This window comes from Terrapene carolina, unplaced genomic scaffold (assembly GCF_002925995.2).
Source record: "Terrapene carolina triunguis isolate 2854851 unplaced genomic scaffold, T_m_triunguis-2.0 Scaffold68, whole genome shotgun sequence".
In the NCBI taxonomy this organism is placed as follows: domain Eukaryota; kingdom Metazoa; phylum Chordata; order Testudines; family Emydidae; genus Terrapene; species Terrapene triunguis.
The window spans coordinates 79,155,390-79,173,604 of record NW_020664419.1 but is presented as its reverse complement, the minus strand read 5'-3'; the positions used below and the strand labels follow the sequence as shown (position 1 = coordinate 79,173,604).

Here is an 18,215-nt window from a genome sequence, read left to right as displayed (position 1 = left end):
CTCACCAGTGCCAAATAGAGGGGAATAATCACTTTCCTCAATCTGCTGGCAATGCTCCTACTAATGCAGCCCAATATGCCATTCGCCTTCTTGGCAACAAGGGCACACTGTTGACTGATATCCAGCTTCTCATCCATTGTAATCCCCAGGTCCTTTTCTGCAGAACTGCTGCTTAGCCAGTTGGTCCCCAGCCTATAGCAGTGCATGGAATTATTTCATCCTAAGTGCAGGACTCTGCACTTGTCCTTGTTAAACCCCATCAGATTTATTTTGGCCCAATCCTCCAATTTGTCTAGGTCACTCTGGACCCTATCCCTACCCTCCAGTGCATCTACCTCTCCCCCCAGCTTAGTGCCATCTGTGAACTTGCTGAGGGTGCAATCCATCACATCATCCAGATCATTAACAAAGTTGTTGAATAAAACCGACCCCAGGACTGACCGGCTTGATACCGGCTGCCAACTAGATATTGAGCCGTTGATCACTACCTGTTGAGCCCGACAATCTACCAGCTTTCTATCCACCTTATAGTCCATTCATCCAATCCATACTTTTTTAACTTGCTGGCAAGAATACTGTGGGAGACCGTATCAAAAACTTTGCCAAAGTCAAGATATATCACGTCCACTGCTTTCCCCATATCCACAGAGCCAGTTATCTCATCATAGAAGGCAATCAGAGTCCATCCTACTGTCATTTGGGATGGAATTTAAGGGCCATTCTTGGGTCCAGGAGGTCTCCATGCCACCTCCTTCCAAGAAGGCTAAACCTTCTTATGACCCTGTTCCTGACGCTCCAGTTGATACTCCATCTCCCTTGACAACTTCTTTATCATGGGGACCCACCCTATCCTTATGGTGCATGAAATTGGCTAAATTTTGCAGCCAGCTTGAATATAGTCTCTTCAACTTCTGCATTTGCCATTGGATGCCCATCTGATTCAGGAAGACATACCTCTCCTCAACTTCATGCTTCTCTAAGAAGGTGATCAGACTAGATAATCATAATGGTTCCTTCTGCCCTTAAAATCTATTAATCTAAATGATTAGATATTGAACTTTTTTTTAGACAATTTTCTATTTATTTGGTATCTTAGAGTTCCAGCAAAAGAGCAGATTGGCTGTTCCCCTGAATCTCCTTTCACCAGCTGGGACCCTTTAGCTAATGCCTGCCTTTATCTTGCTCATATCCAGATATGTGCAGACACTTCACCAGGTCCACTATGATGATCTGATAACTGTTTATACTCACTTCAAGTCAGGCTTTCTGGTTGTTAAGATAATTTAATGAGTAGTCAAACAACTAAAGGGTTAGTTCTTCACCCTCAACAAGGATTTTAGGGAGAAAATTATATATCTCTGCCACACTTCAAATGAGACTTGCAAAATTATCAGCAAGTACTGATGTGCAGTTTCTTGTCCTGGGACAGACAGCTTTTATTACTGAACCAGCTTCCAGAATTGGCAAAAAGACATGACAACAAGCATTTGAATTCTATGGGTTTAGTTTACACTAACATTTGTCTTTACATTTTCCGCCACTGTACTACCACTGGTGCAGCGCCACCAAAAGTAGCAAACAGCAGGAACTCTACTGTGGACAAGCCACTAGGATTCTAACCACAATCATCTAGACTTGGGTTTGGGTTTGAGGGACGTGGTGACTAAAATGTGGGCAGGTGATTTACATTAATGTTGACACCATTGCTAAAATCAGTAGAGCTAAATTACTGGAAATGCAAGGTGGAAAACTGGAAGAAAAATGCTATGGAAAATACAACATTAGTGGGTCTTAAATAATATTGTGACCTGTATATCATGGAAGTTACTATTAAAAACAAAATGTAAATACTTTTGCAATATTTCTTTGCAACATTGTTTAAAATCCTCTTTGAAAGTCATGTATTTAATTTCTTGGTGATTGATCTTGTTTTGCTTTCTCTAATTAGGGTGACCAAACATCCCGTTTTTAAAGGGACAGTCCCATTTAAGCCCTCCTGCCATTGTCCCGACTTTTTCTTAAAAACAGGGAAATTGTCCCATATTTTCTGTCTTCCCCTCATCAGTACTAGCGAATCCTGCTGCTGGCCAGATCCCTGCTCACCAGCCACCTGCCCACCAGCAGAGAGTGGGGCGGGGGGGCAGCGTAATACAATGGGGGTCGGTGTGCAAAGCTGGTGGCAGGACGAAGATGCAATGCACAGGGCTGGGCACTTCCCCTGCTCATCCATCAGTACAGCCCCCTGTCCCATTTCCGAATGCTGCTGGCTGCGAGCTGCGGCAGCTGGTGAGTACGGGCAGGTGCCAGGCGGCAGCCAGTTACGTGTCACCTCTGCTGCCCACCCATCCACCCTTTACATGGTCCCCCCTCGCTGTCCTCTCCCTGTTTTGCCCCTTCATCACCCTAGCCCTACTGCTTCTCCATATCTCCTCAGTGGGATTCATCCCACTCCTAGTGCTGTGGGGAGAACCAGACCCTGGTCGGAGCGCTCAGCTCACCATCAGCCTGGCCAGCAGGCTCCTTCCTTCCCCCCTGCCTCTAGCTGAGCTGGCGCCCTGGGAAAGCCCCAAACCCTCCAGCCCAGGATGCTGGCCAAGAGGAGCCAAGCCCTTCATGTGCCAAAGCCCCACACAGCACTGACACAGGGAAGCCTCTCGGCACCCCTCAGCTAAGCTCTGGAGTGGCAGTTGGGAAGTGATTTCCAGCCTGTTCGCACCCCGACCCTGCAGGCTCTACAGCAGCCCCCTGGACAGGGGCTTAGCACCCTCTTCACACACAACCGTGCGGGGTTGCTCCATCCCCTATTAGGTACCTTCCCCTGCTGAGCCACCTCTCTGGCCGGATTTTCTGAAGCCCCTGCAGTCAGGTTCCCTGGGCCCTGGTACACAAAGCATCCTTAGGGCTTAACACCTTCCTGCCCGCACTGTAGCCGGGGAACAGGAGGCAGCTGGGTTATGTCGGTGGCCAGCAGCAGCCTGGAGGTGTTAGCTGCCTTTTGACACTGTGTGGGCAGGAAGGGACAAGCTGCTTCCAGCCACAGGGGAACGTGCAGGGGCATGGGGTGGGGAAGAGATGAGCTTTGCAAAGACACGGGCCAGGTCATCCTCCCCCCCCACTCCTCCTCCCCTGCGGCTGGAAGCAGCTCCTGTCCCTTCCCTCCCGCACAGTGCCAAAAGGCTGCTGCTGGCCACATTCTGGTGTGAACCCTAGAAGAAATCTGAAGTGGGGGGTGTATGTGACCCTGCGTGCCCTCCCACATGTTGCCTCGGGAAGACGTGGTGCCAGGTACCAGGAGAGGCAGGTGGAGAGCACCGGGGAGGGTCGGGTCAGTCAGTCACCCTCCCTCTGTGAGAGATGTGTATGTGTGTGTGTGTGTGTGTGTGTTTCACCCTTCCCATGTGAACCCTAAAGCCTTACAGATAAGAAGGTAAATAAAAACAATCCAAGTACACAGTTTTTTTTTTTTTTTTAACGGGCTCAGTCAACTTGATGTTAATTTGAATGTTGGTACTGCATAATTCTGATTAATTGCCATTGAACTCGCTTGAATACGAGTAATTTTACCAGGTGTCCCAAATTCAGCATAGGGAAATATGGTCACCCTATCTCGAATACTACATAGTCTGAAATGTGTTCATAGTACCTTGATAGTAATATTAAATATTACTTATTTTCTGTTATTCCAGATACAAATCTGAAAGGATAATAAACAGCAACATGGGTTTAAAATTAGGGATGTGTGAACTGATTTGGATACAATCAAAATATACCACAACCTCAAACCTTCTCCCATCATCATTATTATTATTATTACTTTTTTTGGTAGTGCAGGCAGGCCCCAGTCAAGGTTTACGTTATATTTTGCTGGGTGCCTTACAAACATTTTAAAAATATCTTTCGCACCTGAGTGTGTAAAATATTAAAAACTCAAATCAAACCTAAACCCAACCTACTTTGTGGTCTAAAAACTTCAGCTACTTCTCCCAATTGTGTGGTTGTTTTTTTTTTTTTTTTTTTAATTTTTCCCATCACATCTTTGTAATTCTGAGTTCTGGCTTGGAGCAAAAGTGTTAATATACCACAAGATGGTGGTTCTTACAGTGTTTCTGGCCTGAATGGAAATGAAATAGACTGGAGACCTCATGTAGAACCCTCCCTTTGTGGACTCTGCAACCTATAACTGCAGAACTAGGAGCCCATCAGCATTTGCCAACAGTTAACTCTTAGTGTATCCCTAAGGACAGGGAATAACTATGATATCTCTGATGCTGTTTGGTCAATGTTAACATTGTAATGGTGACCACTGTGTGCATGTTCAATCTTATTGGAGCCAGTGGGAGCTGCATTTGTATATCAGCGGGGTAGAGTTGGACCCCAAGTTTGGATTAATGGTGAACATGGAAATGACCAAGTTATACTGAGTCTTTCTTTGCAAGTAGTAAAAATGTGAACATACAACATTTGAATCGGATGGTATTAGAATAAGACCAATTACATTTTAGTAGAAAAAACTTTAGAAGCAGTTGCATTATTTGTGCTTTGATGCAGGGAGCTGTCTTGTGTTGTGCTCTTTGATGTGCCTAGTACACATCTGGGTGCTGTAAAAATAATAAATAATAATGAAAGCTCAGAATTGGGTAGAAATATTTAGATGCCATTTACAAATTTATTATATGCCTGCTTTTTCTTTATGCTGCCAAAATTTCTTTTAATCAATCTTTAAAATAAAGTTCATTTCCTCATGGAAGCATGTGGCATGTTCACCCCATAAAACACAGACTGCTAAATTTATATTTTTATATATGTGACTCTCATTAGAAAGTTTTCATTGCCACACAAAAGACTTATTTATGAATAACTGTTATTATATAGAACCATTGGAGAGAGGTACATTAAAGACCTCTAAATAACTATTGCATAGCTGGTTTAATCCTTTTTACAACAACATCAGACTCAAATGTTCTTTTTTTTCCAAATGTCATAGTTTGAACTAGTGATTTTGAATATAATAAATATGCTGTTAACCCAGTCAGTGTTACCTTTAAAAGCCCTTAGGGATTTATTATTGGAATCTCCTCTGAAAGGTCATTTGTGTCTTCAACATCCTTGGGATTACGTTGACTGTGCTCCATCGATTAGGTGATATACAAAAGAGGCCAAAATTAGGTAATTTCTTAACACTGCCATTATAGTATTACTCAGTTAATGTTTGATATTTGGAAATGCTTTTGTCTATTCAGAAATAGTTCTGTGTTTCTAGTAAGCAAGTAAAAAAGCAACTGCATAATGCCACTTTAAATTATTTATGTAAATATAACAGATTGCACTTTTGTGTCTGAAATACAACTTTAACTGCACAGCTTGTTTCATAATCAACATACCATGATGTGTGCAAGAATACAGACGGCATCTTACCTCCACTTGTTTTGTAAAGTGCTTTGAGTTCTATACATGGAAAGAACTATATAAGAGTTTATTTATGTTAGACAACTGCCATTTTCAAGGCCAAACTGGCATGTTCAAATGTTCTAAGTAAAGTTTTTTAAATCTCAAAGGTATAAAGTAATTTGTATAGGAGAGAGACAGCATGGCTCAGTAGTCCAAAAGATATCAAGTAACTTGCGTAGGGTGAAAATTGTTGGTATCTTTAATGCACCAGAATGCATCAGAGACTTTATAAACAACCGCTCCCATCGCCTAACCATGCAAAAACAGAATGGGAATAGAGTCTAAACTAGATACTCAGTCCAGCCAGGTCAAGGTTGATGTACAGTGACTTTTGTCTCCAAGGTTGTCAATCCTGCACTGTGGTTGATTAAGTACTTACATGGAAAAAAGAACTTCTGGTTTGCCATAGTAAGGAGTACAGAGAGCGTTCCTGGCTGGTATATTGATGAGTTATAGGTTGAAGAGAGGTACATCTGGCTGCAGGCTCAGAAAATAACCTTATTCTCTAGAAACCTTGAAAGATGTTGTGAGATGTTGATTCTTTGCTTTAGGGAGGGAGAGGAGAGCTGCATCATTCCATCCTCAGATGTGGAAGTGATGCTGAGTGCTCTCTGGCTTCTCTTGAGAAAATATTGCTGCAGGTAATTTCTTGTAGGCTTAATTTGCACATCCATCTATTGTGTTAACAAAATCTGTATTTGCATGCTCAAACAGCCATTTAAGGTGCTCATACAAGTGTAATTGCTTAAGCATTTAGATATTTAGAGGTATTGTACATGTTTTCACATGCAAGGATGTCATGTTTACAGGGCAAGCTGCGTCTTACACCCCTTTTCACAGTTTGAAATGTATCCCTCAGGTGACAGACTTTGCTTCCCTCATTTCTCTCCAAGATGGAACCCCACAGTTCAACCACTGTGGGACTGGATTTCTGGGTTGCAGCCCCCCTGTTTACCAGTCATGTTAATACAGCGGCCCTAACTGTATTTGGCACTTACAGGAAACTTCTCTCCGGAGCCTGTAACTCCAAACCAAAACCAGTGGGTAACTCCAAACAACTTTTTCAAACAGAAAAACAGAAGATTGTTTATTCACTTATGGTTACATAGCAAATAGAGAGAAAGTTAAAACACTGCAAGCCAATATGTGTCTGGTCTCACCTAAATGTTATCCTTTTCTTGCAAGTTTTGGTAAACTTCATTTAGCCCAGCTACCTCCATCTGTGGGCTGAGAAAGGCAAACTGCCCTACTGCAGTTTCTCTCTCTCTCTCTCTCTCGCTGAACAGCTGCTGCCTGATCACCACCATTCCTCTTACTCTCCAGGCAGGAGTTACTAACAGCTCAGTGTTCATTTGATTTTAGGCTCAGGCCTTGGAAAAATAGCCTGTTCACCTGGAAAGAGACAGGCAGGTAGGCATGTCCCAATTAATAGTTCCCTCATTGTTCTCTTATAGACCCTTGGTATTTTCTCTATCATTGTTTCATGTCCTGTTTGTTTCCTCTTAATAGCCTCCTTGGATTCCATGCAGTCTGGCAAAATAATATCAAAGAAGTAAACTTAGGTACAGATAATATTCATATAAAATAATAGATATCTACCTTGTTCTCCACAAATGACCGTATGCACAAATTTGTATTCATTCATTTTACAGTGGATGCCTATATATTAAGATTAAATTCTCAAGGTTCAAACACATGCAGAATACTTAGAATCACAATTTTATAGGTTTGTTAGTTTTGCATAGAACTATCAAAAATGTAAAACATTTTTGTGAAAACTTGTCATTTCAGTTCCATTGATTTTTGAAAAGCTTTTTTCATTCATTTAAAATTTTTGATTTTAGGAATTTCAGGCAGTTTTTCCTCCACTTCTACCATCCTTACCTTCTTTTTTCTTTATTCCCCTTTTCCTCAATTTTTTCTTTTTTCCATTTGCCACTGAAAAGGGGAGATGGGGCAAGGGAGGGGAAAGAAAAATGATAAATTTAGAAAACTGCTATTTTTTCCAGTTTTATCCAGAAACTGGTTTATTTAAAAAAAAAAATTTCAAAAACACTTTTGATTTTTCTTAAAAGGCCATTAAAAAAAACTAGATGAAAAATTTCAGCCAGCTCTAGTTATGTATTGGTGCCCATCACTGTGGTACCTGATGAAAAAGTAGCTTTTGTGAAAGATCTCAGGAAACTGTGATCATATGATTTCCAATTTGTTCCAAGTGAAGAAAATGCTAATTAAAACAACTGTAATATTATATCTGCAATTATTTGTTAATTATGATTGATTCAATAAACTTCTGCCACATGCTCAATCTCTCCTACACGTTTGGTAGGTTAGAGCAATTTGTCAGAGCTAGCAGTTCATGTTCGGTTCAAAGAAAGCATTGGAACAGTTAGTCTCATTTAGGGCTGGCTCCAGGCACCAGCCCACCAAGCATGTGCTTGGGGCGGCACCTGGAGGGGGGCGGCGCGGCGCTCTGGCCCGAGAGCAGGGCCGCGACTGGGCTCTCCGCCCTCCTCCCGGCGCTCTGGCCGCCGGGGAGAGCGGAGCCGCGGCGGGCTCGCCGCCCTCCCCCCGGCGCTCCGGCTGGTCGGGGAGAGTGGGCCCGCGGCCGGGCTCGGCGCCCTCCGGCAGGGGGGGGGGGGCGGCGGGAGGCTTTTTTGCCCGGGGCGGCAAAAAAGCCAGAGCCAGCCCTGGTCTCATTTCAAAGCAGAATGATCCCGAATCACTGCAGCAATAGGTTATAAAATCTGCAATAAAGGGTCAGTTTAACCTAGCTATAGATGTAGAGAGTTATTTTTTCCACAGTTATTTGAACATTCAAAATTAAATTTTAAATAAGCCATTTGAATCCTGAAGTAATGGACAGGTTTAAGACCTTAATTGATTTCATGAACCAGCTGCAGGCTCAGCTTCAAACATTGATAAGAGTTTGTCTCAGACCTCTGGGTCATATGGCCTCTTGTACTAATATCAAACGGCATGCCAGATTTCACCTGTTTTCTTTGCAAGGGTGGTTGAAATCTATGTATCTGCCAAACAGACATCACATGGAAATGAGAATGCAGGTCCCCAGAGAAGCCTTCTCTCTCATTGTTAAATTGGCGTAAGGAACCCTCTCCAGGTATGTAAAGGGGTACTGTTTTCTCCACTTCTACCTACCAATACATTAGTGACCAATGCTTCTATGCTCTGATGGAGAGTCCACCTGGACTGGATCACATACAGACTCAAGATATCTGAACTCACAAAGAGACTCACCTTCACATAAACTTTCTAGTGCTCAGAGCTATTCATTTAGTGTGCACTGCATTTCTTCCCATGCTATGTGGACAAACAGTACAGGTCATGACATACAACACAACAACATTTTATGTCATGGACAGGGAAGACCCCAGTCATCCCTCTTTAAAAAGCAAAACAAAAAACCTGTCCCTAGAACTGGATTTGTCACCAAATCTCACAAGTAGCTCTGCACCAGCCAGGCTTACACAATGTCCCAGCAGACCAGCTTAATAGGCAATTCACAAGTGATCATGAATGGACTATCAAGAACTCAGTTCTGCAGAGCATCTTCTCCAGGTGGAGATACACATCAACAGACCTGTTTGCTACAGACCAGAACAAGAAGTGCAGAACATCCTGTTCAATGGGTGTATGTGTTGGGGAGGCGAGGGGTGGGGGATAGAATCCTGAGCCCGAGCTCAAGTTCTTTGTTGGATGCTTTCATCATCTTGTGGAGTCCAGGGATAACATACGCCCACCCACCAATTCCTTTAATCCTGAGGGTCCTGAGGAAACTCAGACAGAACTCTGCAATAGTGGTTAGAGCTGGTCAGAAAATGTTTTTCCTGTCCCATGAAAAATCTTGAGATTTCAAAAACCTTTCCTGTTCCACACCAGGCTGAAATGGCAACCTTTCAAAATGTGTCATGAAAGAGAAGAGAGACAAGCAAATAGACAGACAGACAGACACACACACACACACCCAATGGCCCAGTGGTTAGGATGCTCACTTGGTATGTGGGAGACCCCTGATTCTTAATTATTCCACATGAGTGCCATAACTGCTGTGCTATTGGCTATTCTGCAGTGTCTCCCTCTCTCTGTTTTTTACCAGAAATTCCATTCTGGACCTGAGCAACTATAACAACAAATGTGGTTTTTTTTTTAAAGCAGATACATTTCTGTGAAAATTTTTAGTTTCAACAAATCTAATTGTCAGCTTAGCCCCAGATAACATTCCTGGTCTTACCCAATGTGATCGCCCAGCATCATTGCTTCTGACAGCATGGACACTGGCTAGTTAACTCCCATTGAAAGAAGCTGCTGAAGTTCAGAATATATTAGTGTACAGTAGGAAGGACTCTACTAAGCTGATCTATGCAGCTAAATGAAAGAGGTTCTGTGTCTGGGCAGCACAGTACCACCAGTCTTCCTTTCAGACTCCAATCCCTGTTGTTCTGAACTATTTTCTATCCCTAAAGAATGTACAGTTATACATCAGTTCTATAAGGGTATACTTAGCAGAAATATTAGTGCATAATCCCCCCATTCAGGGACACACCATATTTGCTTACCTTACAGCTGCTAGATTCCTTAAGGACCTAATTCATGTTTTCTCCTGGTCCGGGAAATCCCCCCTTCCTGGGATCTTAATATAGTTTTAGCTAATTTAATGGGTCCTGCTTTTGAGCCACAAGCAACATGCTCACTGTTTCATCTATTCATGAGAATGACCTTTTTTTAAAAGTAGGTATAACATCTGCCCAAAGGGTAGGAGGAATTCAGACACTTATGGCAGATCCACCTTACATAGTGTTCCATAAAGACAACGTGACTCTTAAATGTCATCCAAAATCCTTTCCTAAGATTGTTTCAGATTTTCATTTGAAACAGAAGATTCACCTGCCAATGTTCTTTCCCAAGCCCCACTCCAACCAGGAGGAAGTCAGACTAGATACCCTATAATGTAGTTAAGGCTTTTTCATATTACCTTGAAAGAATTGAGCCATTCAGCAGCTTCCCTAGGCTATTTGTAGGGAAAGGTCAGGCAATATCTACCCAAAGACAATCTAAATGGATTTCTAACGGCATTAAATCATGCTATGCGCTAGCTAGATTAGATCCATCCATGTGGGTTACAGCCCATTCCACCAGGATTCAGGCAGCTTCTGTGGTTTCCCTGAGAAACATACTGTCACAGTTACAGGGAGACCTGCCTCTCACCCCCCTCTGCAGTCACTCTCAAGTACACCCCTCAGGTGACAGGTTTTGCTACTTTCATCTTTCTCTGGGTGGAACCCCAGAGTTCTACCAGTCTTAGTCTGGTTCACATGGTAACAGACCCCCTATTTCAACCAACTCTATTTGGCACCTGCAAGAAACTTCCCTCAAGGAGCAGTTGATTAAAGTGACTCAAAACAGCTTCTTCAAAACAAACACAATGTTTATTCACATAAAGATACGTAGCAATCAGAGAAAAGGATTAAAACAACCAAAGTCTATAAACATCTGAACTTGCGTAAATCTTAATCCTTCCTTGCAAATTTTGGTAACAAACTCCCCAGCCATAGTCTTTGCCTCTGTCAGAGGCTCCCCATCAATGTCTCCCATAGAGCAGCTGCTGACAACTCACTCCTCCTCCTTTTCTGAAGGGGGTACTTTCTATCTGGTGGCTCATCACCTTGGCAAAGCAGCTGTGTCATTTGTGTTGGATCCTGGAAGTCACCTCTTCACAGCTGATAGCATGGCTATTGTCTCTCAACTGTTTCTACTGCTGTTCCTTGTCTGAGTTATTGTGTTACCTTCCTGCTTGTTGTCCAGTAGGCCACTATTAAATTGAACCAGTACATTCCAATAACCCATTATAGCTATGGACTGATTATCTTATTAGCAAGATCCTATGTTCTCCACACAACTGTTTCGGAAATTTGTAAGGCAGCTAAATGGGGATCAGTGCACACTTTCACCCAGCACTTAGTTGAAGCATGAAGATCTGATACCCAAGTTGGTAGTACTGTCCTGTAATTATTATTTGAACAGATTGCAAGCACCCACTTCCTGTCTCCGAGGTCACTGAGGCAGCAGAAGTGGAAATTTATAGACAATCACTCTAACAAAGAACAGTTACTTACCCTACAGTAACAATGTCCTTTGAGATGTAGTTCCACATGTATTCCATGACATGCGTGCCTTCCTCATTACTACATAGTCCTATGACACCTGGATTCTGTGGTGGCAAAGAAACTGAGGGCCTGTTCCACCTTTTGTGCCCTTTGGTGGGGAGACATGAGGGCCTCTAAGTGCACAGGCATGGCCCCAACAGACACTGCTGGCTAAAGGAATCTAATCTTGTATGCATGGGATGCATGCATACCAGGAGTGAAATATATATGGACAACACATCTTTAAGAACCATAGCCACTGTGGGTAAGTAACCATTCTTTTAGAGAACTTTACTCTTTTTGTCCAGAGAATCAATATGTTTTAGCCAATTCCCTGATAATATATTTATGTAGCTTGATGGATTTTTTTTAAGGTAGATTAGAATTTTAACCATCTTTAGAGAGGTTCTGCATAGTTGTGCACATTAAATTTCATTTTGTCTTCCCTACACAATGCTTCATAGCCTAGGGGAATGTGCAGTGAACAGCAAGTCAAAAGACTGTGATTTCCACTCCCAGCTTTTCCAATGATACATTTAAGCTAATGTTTATGGATATATGTAAATTAGTTCATTAAATTTGCATAAAATATCACATGGAGTTGCACAAAATTTGCAGCTATGGATACTGTGAAAAATGTTGGAATTTTGGTAATATTTTTATGATTCATATGCACACCTCAGTTTCCCTCTGTGCTTTGTACTGCTATGTACTGAGTGTAAAGGGAAGGGAGGAGATATTTGACTCATATATCCATCTGTTTGGAGATCAGAATCATTAACAAACTGAATAGAGCCTATGAATGTGAATGGAGGATTTGGAAAAGACAATAAAAACCTCAATGGCTGGGACATTCACATCTAGGAACAATAGCCAAGAGGAGGAGGTTCCCTCTACCTTTCTGCAGGGAAGCAGAGCAAAGGCCCTGAGCTAGAAAACAAAGGCGGAAGGTGTCAGGTGTCTGTGTTAAGAACTGGGCTCACAGAGGCATTCTGGAGACAAAGGGGACAGAGACAGTAGGGATGGAGCACAAGGAAGCAGGGAATGAAGAATGCCCTGTGTTGCACCTGGCTTCTGCCTTTCTCCTGCTAACCCAAGGACTTTCAAATTCTGTATTCCAGGTAACTAATTAATTGTTACCTTGTTTTTAAAAGGCTGACTGGTGTTGCTGCAGATACTGACTGAGAGCATTGTGCCCTGAAAAGGTGGGAAAAGTCTCTTGCAGGAGTCTGGGGTGGCTGGACTTGCTGCAGGGAGCCACAGAGAGAGACAGGCATTTCTGGTGCCTAAAGGCCGTGTTCTGGTGTTGTACAGGTCATGGGCCTGTCCCTGTGGGGATCCTTGGGGTCCAGCATACTAAAGGGGTACTCCCATGAGACTGGTTAAAGGTCAGGGTATAGACCAAACCCTGTGAATCTGTGACAGGTCTGAACATGTAAGGGAGTATGTAAGACTTCTAGACCCCAGTCTGAAACCAGTTCTGAACACTGTTGGTACAGAGACATCTTTTGTGCTGATGGCTTTATTTCCTGCTACCTACCAAAAATCAACTGGTGAGAGAAATTTCTTAATGCTTCTTGGCACCAGAGAAACCTCTAGTTAATGAAGCCTTTGGGATTTGGGGCCTTATTTGTTTCTAGCTCTTAGAGCGGGCATTGATTCTTCTCTTGCCTGCCTTGTAAACATAACAGTAAGAGGAAACAGAGCATGAGGTGAGAGTCCATGTCTCATTGACCAATCACACTCTTGGAAAACTTCAGATGCTTCATAAACCATGGATCCAAGTCGCACCTGGGCTGATTTGGAAACCTTAGTCCTGGCTTCATCAGCTCCCATAGTGTCACCAGCTGTCCAGTCCCTAGGACCGTGGGAGGCTCTCTGTCTTTTGAAGGTCATATGAGATCATCAGCTTTGCCATAGGCTCCAGCTTCCTCAGGGTGTTCATTATTCATTGGCGTGATCTGGTAGAAACCCTCTTTTTGATCTGGAGGGATGAGCAAGACTCTTGTTCAGTAACTTGGTTCTGGGAGCCATTTAGGTGGGCCTTGTCACCATTTGGGATGTACTTTGGGGCTCAGCTAAGCAGCTTTTGGAGACAAAGGAGCTTCAGCCTCCAGGCGGTACATGTTCTTTCTATTCAGAGGGTTCTCATGCCTCTTGGTGCAACCTTAGGAGATTCTTTACTTGCCTTCAGATTAACCTTTGGGGTATGTGACCATATTAGCAAAAGCCTCTCAACACCAGGAGACCAAAAGAGGCCAGCTCACAACCCTGTTGGAACTCACTCTGCTGACCCTTCCCAAATTGCTAGGGAGGAATGACCACTTTCTTCATTGCCACCATCAATTATAGACACTGTTTTTCTCTCTCCACTCTGGTTACTTATCTGTTTCAGATGAAGAAGAGGTAATGACAATCAATCTTATGTTGGTCAGGATGGTACAGCATCTACCACTTTTCATTAAAATAACATCATTTTCATTAAAATAACATCTATTATCAGTGTAGTAGTCCCCTCCTGGTACCTACAGGCTATTTTATGAAGTGTTATAAAATCCTTGGAGCCAGACAGCACCATGATTCAAGAGAAGACACATCTCTTCCATATTTTGAAGACTTAATAGCAAGGGAAGGCAACCCTTCCAAGAGCTTGTTGTACCCTGCTAGTGATTTCTGGTTTACCCCAGCATCTGCACCTGCAGTTGTCATGAAGGTAAATAACTTAAACTGGGTTCGTCAGCAGGCCTTTCAGTATTTCTTCACTCACCCCTCTTCTAGATCTTTGATGCATTATGAAGTCAATAAGTCGTCTCACAAACTGTCCCATCTGAGAAAGAGATTAAAAAGATCGATTTCTTAGGGAGTAGAGTCTACTCCTCAGGTACTCTGGGAATCAGCTGAAGTACACGCCTGAGTGGAAAATTTCCGTTTTGATGGAAATTTCCTTTTTTTTTTTTTTTTTTCAATCTAAAGCTGATGAGAGCCTTGGAAAGATGAAGGAAGCTAGATCTACTGAAAGGTCTCTCAGACTGACTCAATCTATTCAGAGGAAGACAAGCTTTACTTAGTCTTCCTTTAGATACCAGTTAATACCCTTCATTGGATATTTTTTATCCTTCTTTAGAATTCTTAATATTACCAGCAGCAGAGGAGATGGGGTAAAGAGAAGGCACTTCAAACAGAGATGGAGTTATTCTGCTTCTAAACAGCCAGTCTGACAAGTTGCCCAGGACAGAAGGTTCAGTTTGTCTCTAATACCCAACCTTCATTTTGGAAACTGTTTCATCCATTTACTAGCTTCATGGAGTGGAATTATCACAGATTTTTAATTGTTGAAAATGATTTAGTTCAGATACCCAATCCAGTTGCATTCCATGCCATCTTCCAACTAACCCTCCACCCACATCTCCTTTTCCAGGGATTCATCTCAGGAAGCACTGGTCAGATCAGAAGTGGATTCCTTATTAAGCGTAGGCTGGACAGAAGGATAGGCCTGGAGCAGTACAAAAGGAAGAGCTGCTTCTGAGTTACTTTTATTTCAAGAAAAAAATAAAAAAACCTTTGCCTCATGATGAACTTAAGGAAATTGACCAGTTACACCAGAAAGCATTCAAAGTTTGAACTTATTCTTGCCTTGAAAATGGTTCTGGACTCACAAACTAAAAAGTGCATATTTTCATACTGTAGTCAATCAAGACCACCTAAAATATTTTAAGTTTTTGCCTATGAGCTGTCATTACTAAGATTTACCCTTTAGTCTTGCTACAGCAGTAGGAGTGTTAACCAAGTGCTTGGCAGTAGTGGCAGCATCTCTCACATGTCATGGAATCCACATGCACCCATATCTGGACAACCAACTGTTTCAAACTCAGACATATCGAGTCTTGGGAGGAATCTTTGAAGCAAATATACAGTCTGTTTCAGTCCTTAGGTCTGCAGAAAAACTGGGGAAAATCTACCCTAACCAGAACATGTCCTTGATTGGAGATATCCTGGAATTTGTAGAAGACAAGGCTTTCCTTTAAGATAAGACTTGTGGACACTGCTTAGCCATACTCTTCCTTAAAACATGGAATGTGTGAAACCCCCCACCTCACCACCACTAGTTTCTAACCTCTATTTTGCCCATGGTGGTGGTTAATCTTGGTATCTACTTGGAGGAAGCCTTATTCTTTATTTTCATTTGTTTTGTGATGATGGGTTATCAGTAAAGGGGCAAATTCATTGGACTTCACTGGAGTTGTTCACAGAAGAATTTGGCCCCAGGAGCACAAGTTGTCCACACTGGTATGCATCATTGGATTGATTGTTAAGTGCTACTGACCTTTCTTCCTCCATTGCTATTTTCTGATGCACTACATAGTAAAGAATAAACTGCACTCTCTGAGCATAACTGCTTCCTACTCAACCTTCTCTCTCCCACAAGCAAGACAAGCTGACAGAACTTCTTAATGCATTTATACTGTGTATTAACTTTCTGCAATGTGCATAATATTTTGCAACAATTTTCACTCATTTTGCAAATGTTCTCACAAATTTGCAAAGAAAAAAATAAATGTTTCCTCTTGCTGTAGTGCAGAGTTGAGTTACTCAGTCAGAACTTATTCAATAACATCAGCAAGTTATTGAAATGTGTATTTCTCATGGGTGATATTGTGCAATATTTCATCTATCTGAAATGATGTGAGCTATGATGTGAGCTGTGATGAAATCCATGCACTGGATATCCAAAATCAGCTTTATTTCTTTATATCAGTGCTTCTTAAACTGCACTATAATGTGCTTGTTCATGATCTGCAGAATATTACATTTTCAAAAGCAATAAATGAGGGATTGTGGTGCTGGAAAATGAGATAGGGTAAAATACATTACAGGGGCATTGTAATTATTCCAGAAATAAACATCATAAACCTAGGAAATTTCAGAGTTATGTTTAAAAGTAAGAAATACAAACATATTACAATATGGAAATTCAAAGTTGGGATGCCCAAACAACCTTATTCTGCCCTGTAGTGACAGGCAACAGACCATGACACGGGGGGAAAAGATCAAAGGTGTCTTTAAAAATCAGTTTACTATAATTCAGGACCACAAACACTAAAATGCCTTAATCATAATCATATGGTTATTGCATGGTATCATTAATTTATTAATGACAAATCATTTTTGCATCAATATTGAGGTTTCATATGTGCACGTTATAGGGCAGACTGCCATGTTGCCAGTGTTGTGAACTTGTAGGGGGAACACAGATACACAGATTCCTTGGGAACCAGCCTGTGATTGCTGTGAATCTTAGCCCATCCATATACTGATGTTTGCAGACTGAAGGAGCTATTGACCATGACTTTTGGCTATTCCATAGTGACATTGAATTTTGCAACCGGCAGGGTTGTGTAGTTTTTTTAATCTTTTGCAAGCATGCATACCTTAAAGATGTTAATCTTTTACCCTCTCTGTAACATTAGGGCTGCATGCTTTGACCAGCATTTGTCCGTTTCATATAAATGCATCAGTGCACTGTGACATGTAAGTGGAGTTTTTGTGTGAAGTCCTGTCCATCCATTATCCTTATGCTGCTGCCCTTATCCTTCCCCAGTCTCTCCAGGGAAGATTTAATACTTCATGAACCTGAACCCCAATTCTGAGCCCTTTGGGAATTGTGTAAAGTAATTCTACTTTTTGTTTGGTTGGTTTACCTTCAAGACCATCCAAGGCAATTTTCTCGTTAATATTTATTCACTGCATGCTCCAAAGTATGGTAGGCTCTATAAATGGGACCACAGTCTATGGTCTGCTAAGGCCACTTTGCACTTTATGCAGCACCAAGTGGCTCTAAACATGCCAGAGATTTCCAGTAGAGAATTCCTACTCTGTTGGAGAAATCTCCACTGGCATAGAGCTGGCAGAGATAACATAGCTGACTTCTTCATCAGCCATCCTTCCATCCCTAATGTAGAAGAATCAGGGCAGGTTGAGGGTGTATCCACGATGGGAAGGAGCATTGGAGAGCTGAGCTCTGCTGTACTCAATCTGCTACAGGAACTTTCCACTCTAATTTATGCTGGGACTGGGCAGCCCTGAGTGAGTCTGGGTAGAACTCGAACATATTGGAGAATCAGGGTTATGGTCTGTACCCCAAAAAGCAAAGTTTAGAGAAGACATGACTAGGAGAAAACAAATAATAGGGAGGGATTGTGGGAAGAGAGGACAAGGGTTACTAAAAGAAGGGCATTGAGCAGCTTTCTAGAAGAGATGATCTAGTTCAACCAGAAATTATGGTCTTAATGCAGGAGTTACTGGATGAAATTCTATGGTCATGTTATGCAGGAGGTCAGATTAAATTATTATAATGGCCCCTTCTGGCTTTGAAATCTATGACTCTAGGGATGTCATGAACAGATCTTGAAGATGAATATAACTCTACAGCACCTTTTTAACTGATTGATTTTATCGGTAATTTTTTTTAAATGACTGAGTTTATTTTCTGTAATAAGGGAAATGATTTTTTTGTGTGGAGAAGAGAGGTTACTAATTGGTTGGATTAAAGAGCAGGAGACGCAGGGAAGGATAAACAGGGAGGTCAGTGATGCAGAGAAGATG

General features: G+C 42.1%; 1 protein-coding gene across 6 annotated transcripts in view; it reads left to right on the top strand.

Moving 5' to 3' along the window:
- ANKS1B (ankyrin repeat and sterile alpha motif domain containing 1B) overlaps window positions 1–18,215 on the top strand; it is a 730,881-nt gene that overhangs the window by 369,550 nt on the left and 343,116 nt on the right. For 4 of the 6 annotated variants that reach the window (XM_026648981.1, XM_026648980.1, XM_026648979.1 and 1 more), the window contains exon 13: window positions 998–1,009. The exons of the other annotated variants lie outside the window; for them this stretch is intronic. In XM_026648981.1, coding sequence (XP_026504766.1) covers window positions 998–1,009 — 12 coding nt within the window. The remainder of the gene's footprint in view (window positions 1–997; window positions 1,010–18,215) is intronic. 6 annotated transcript variants of the gene reach the window in all.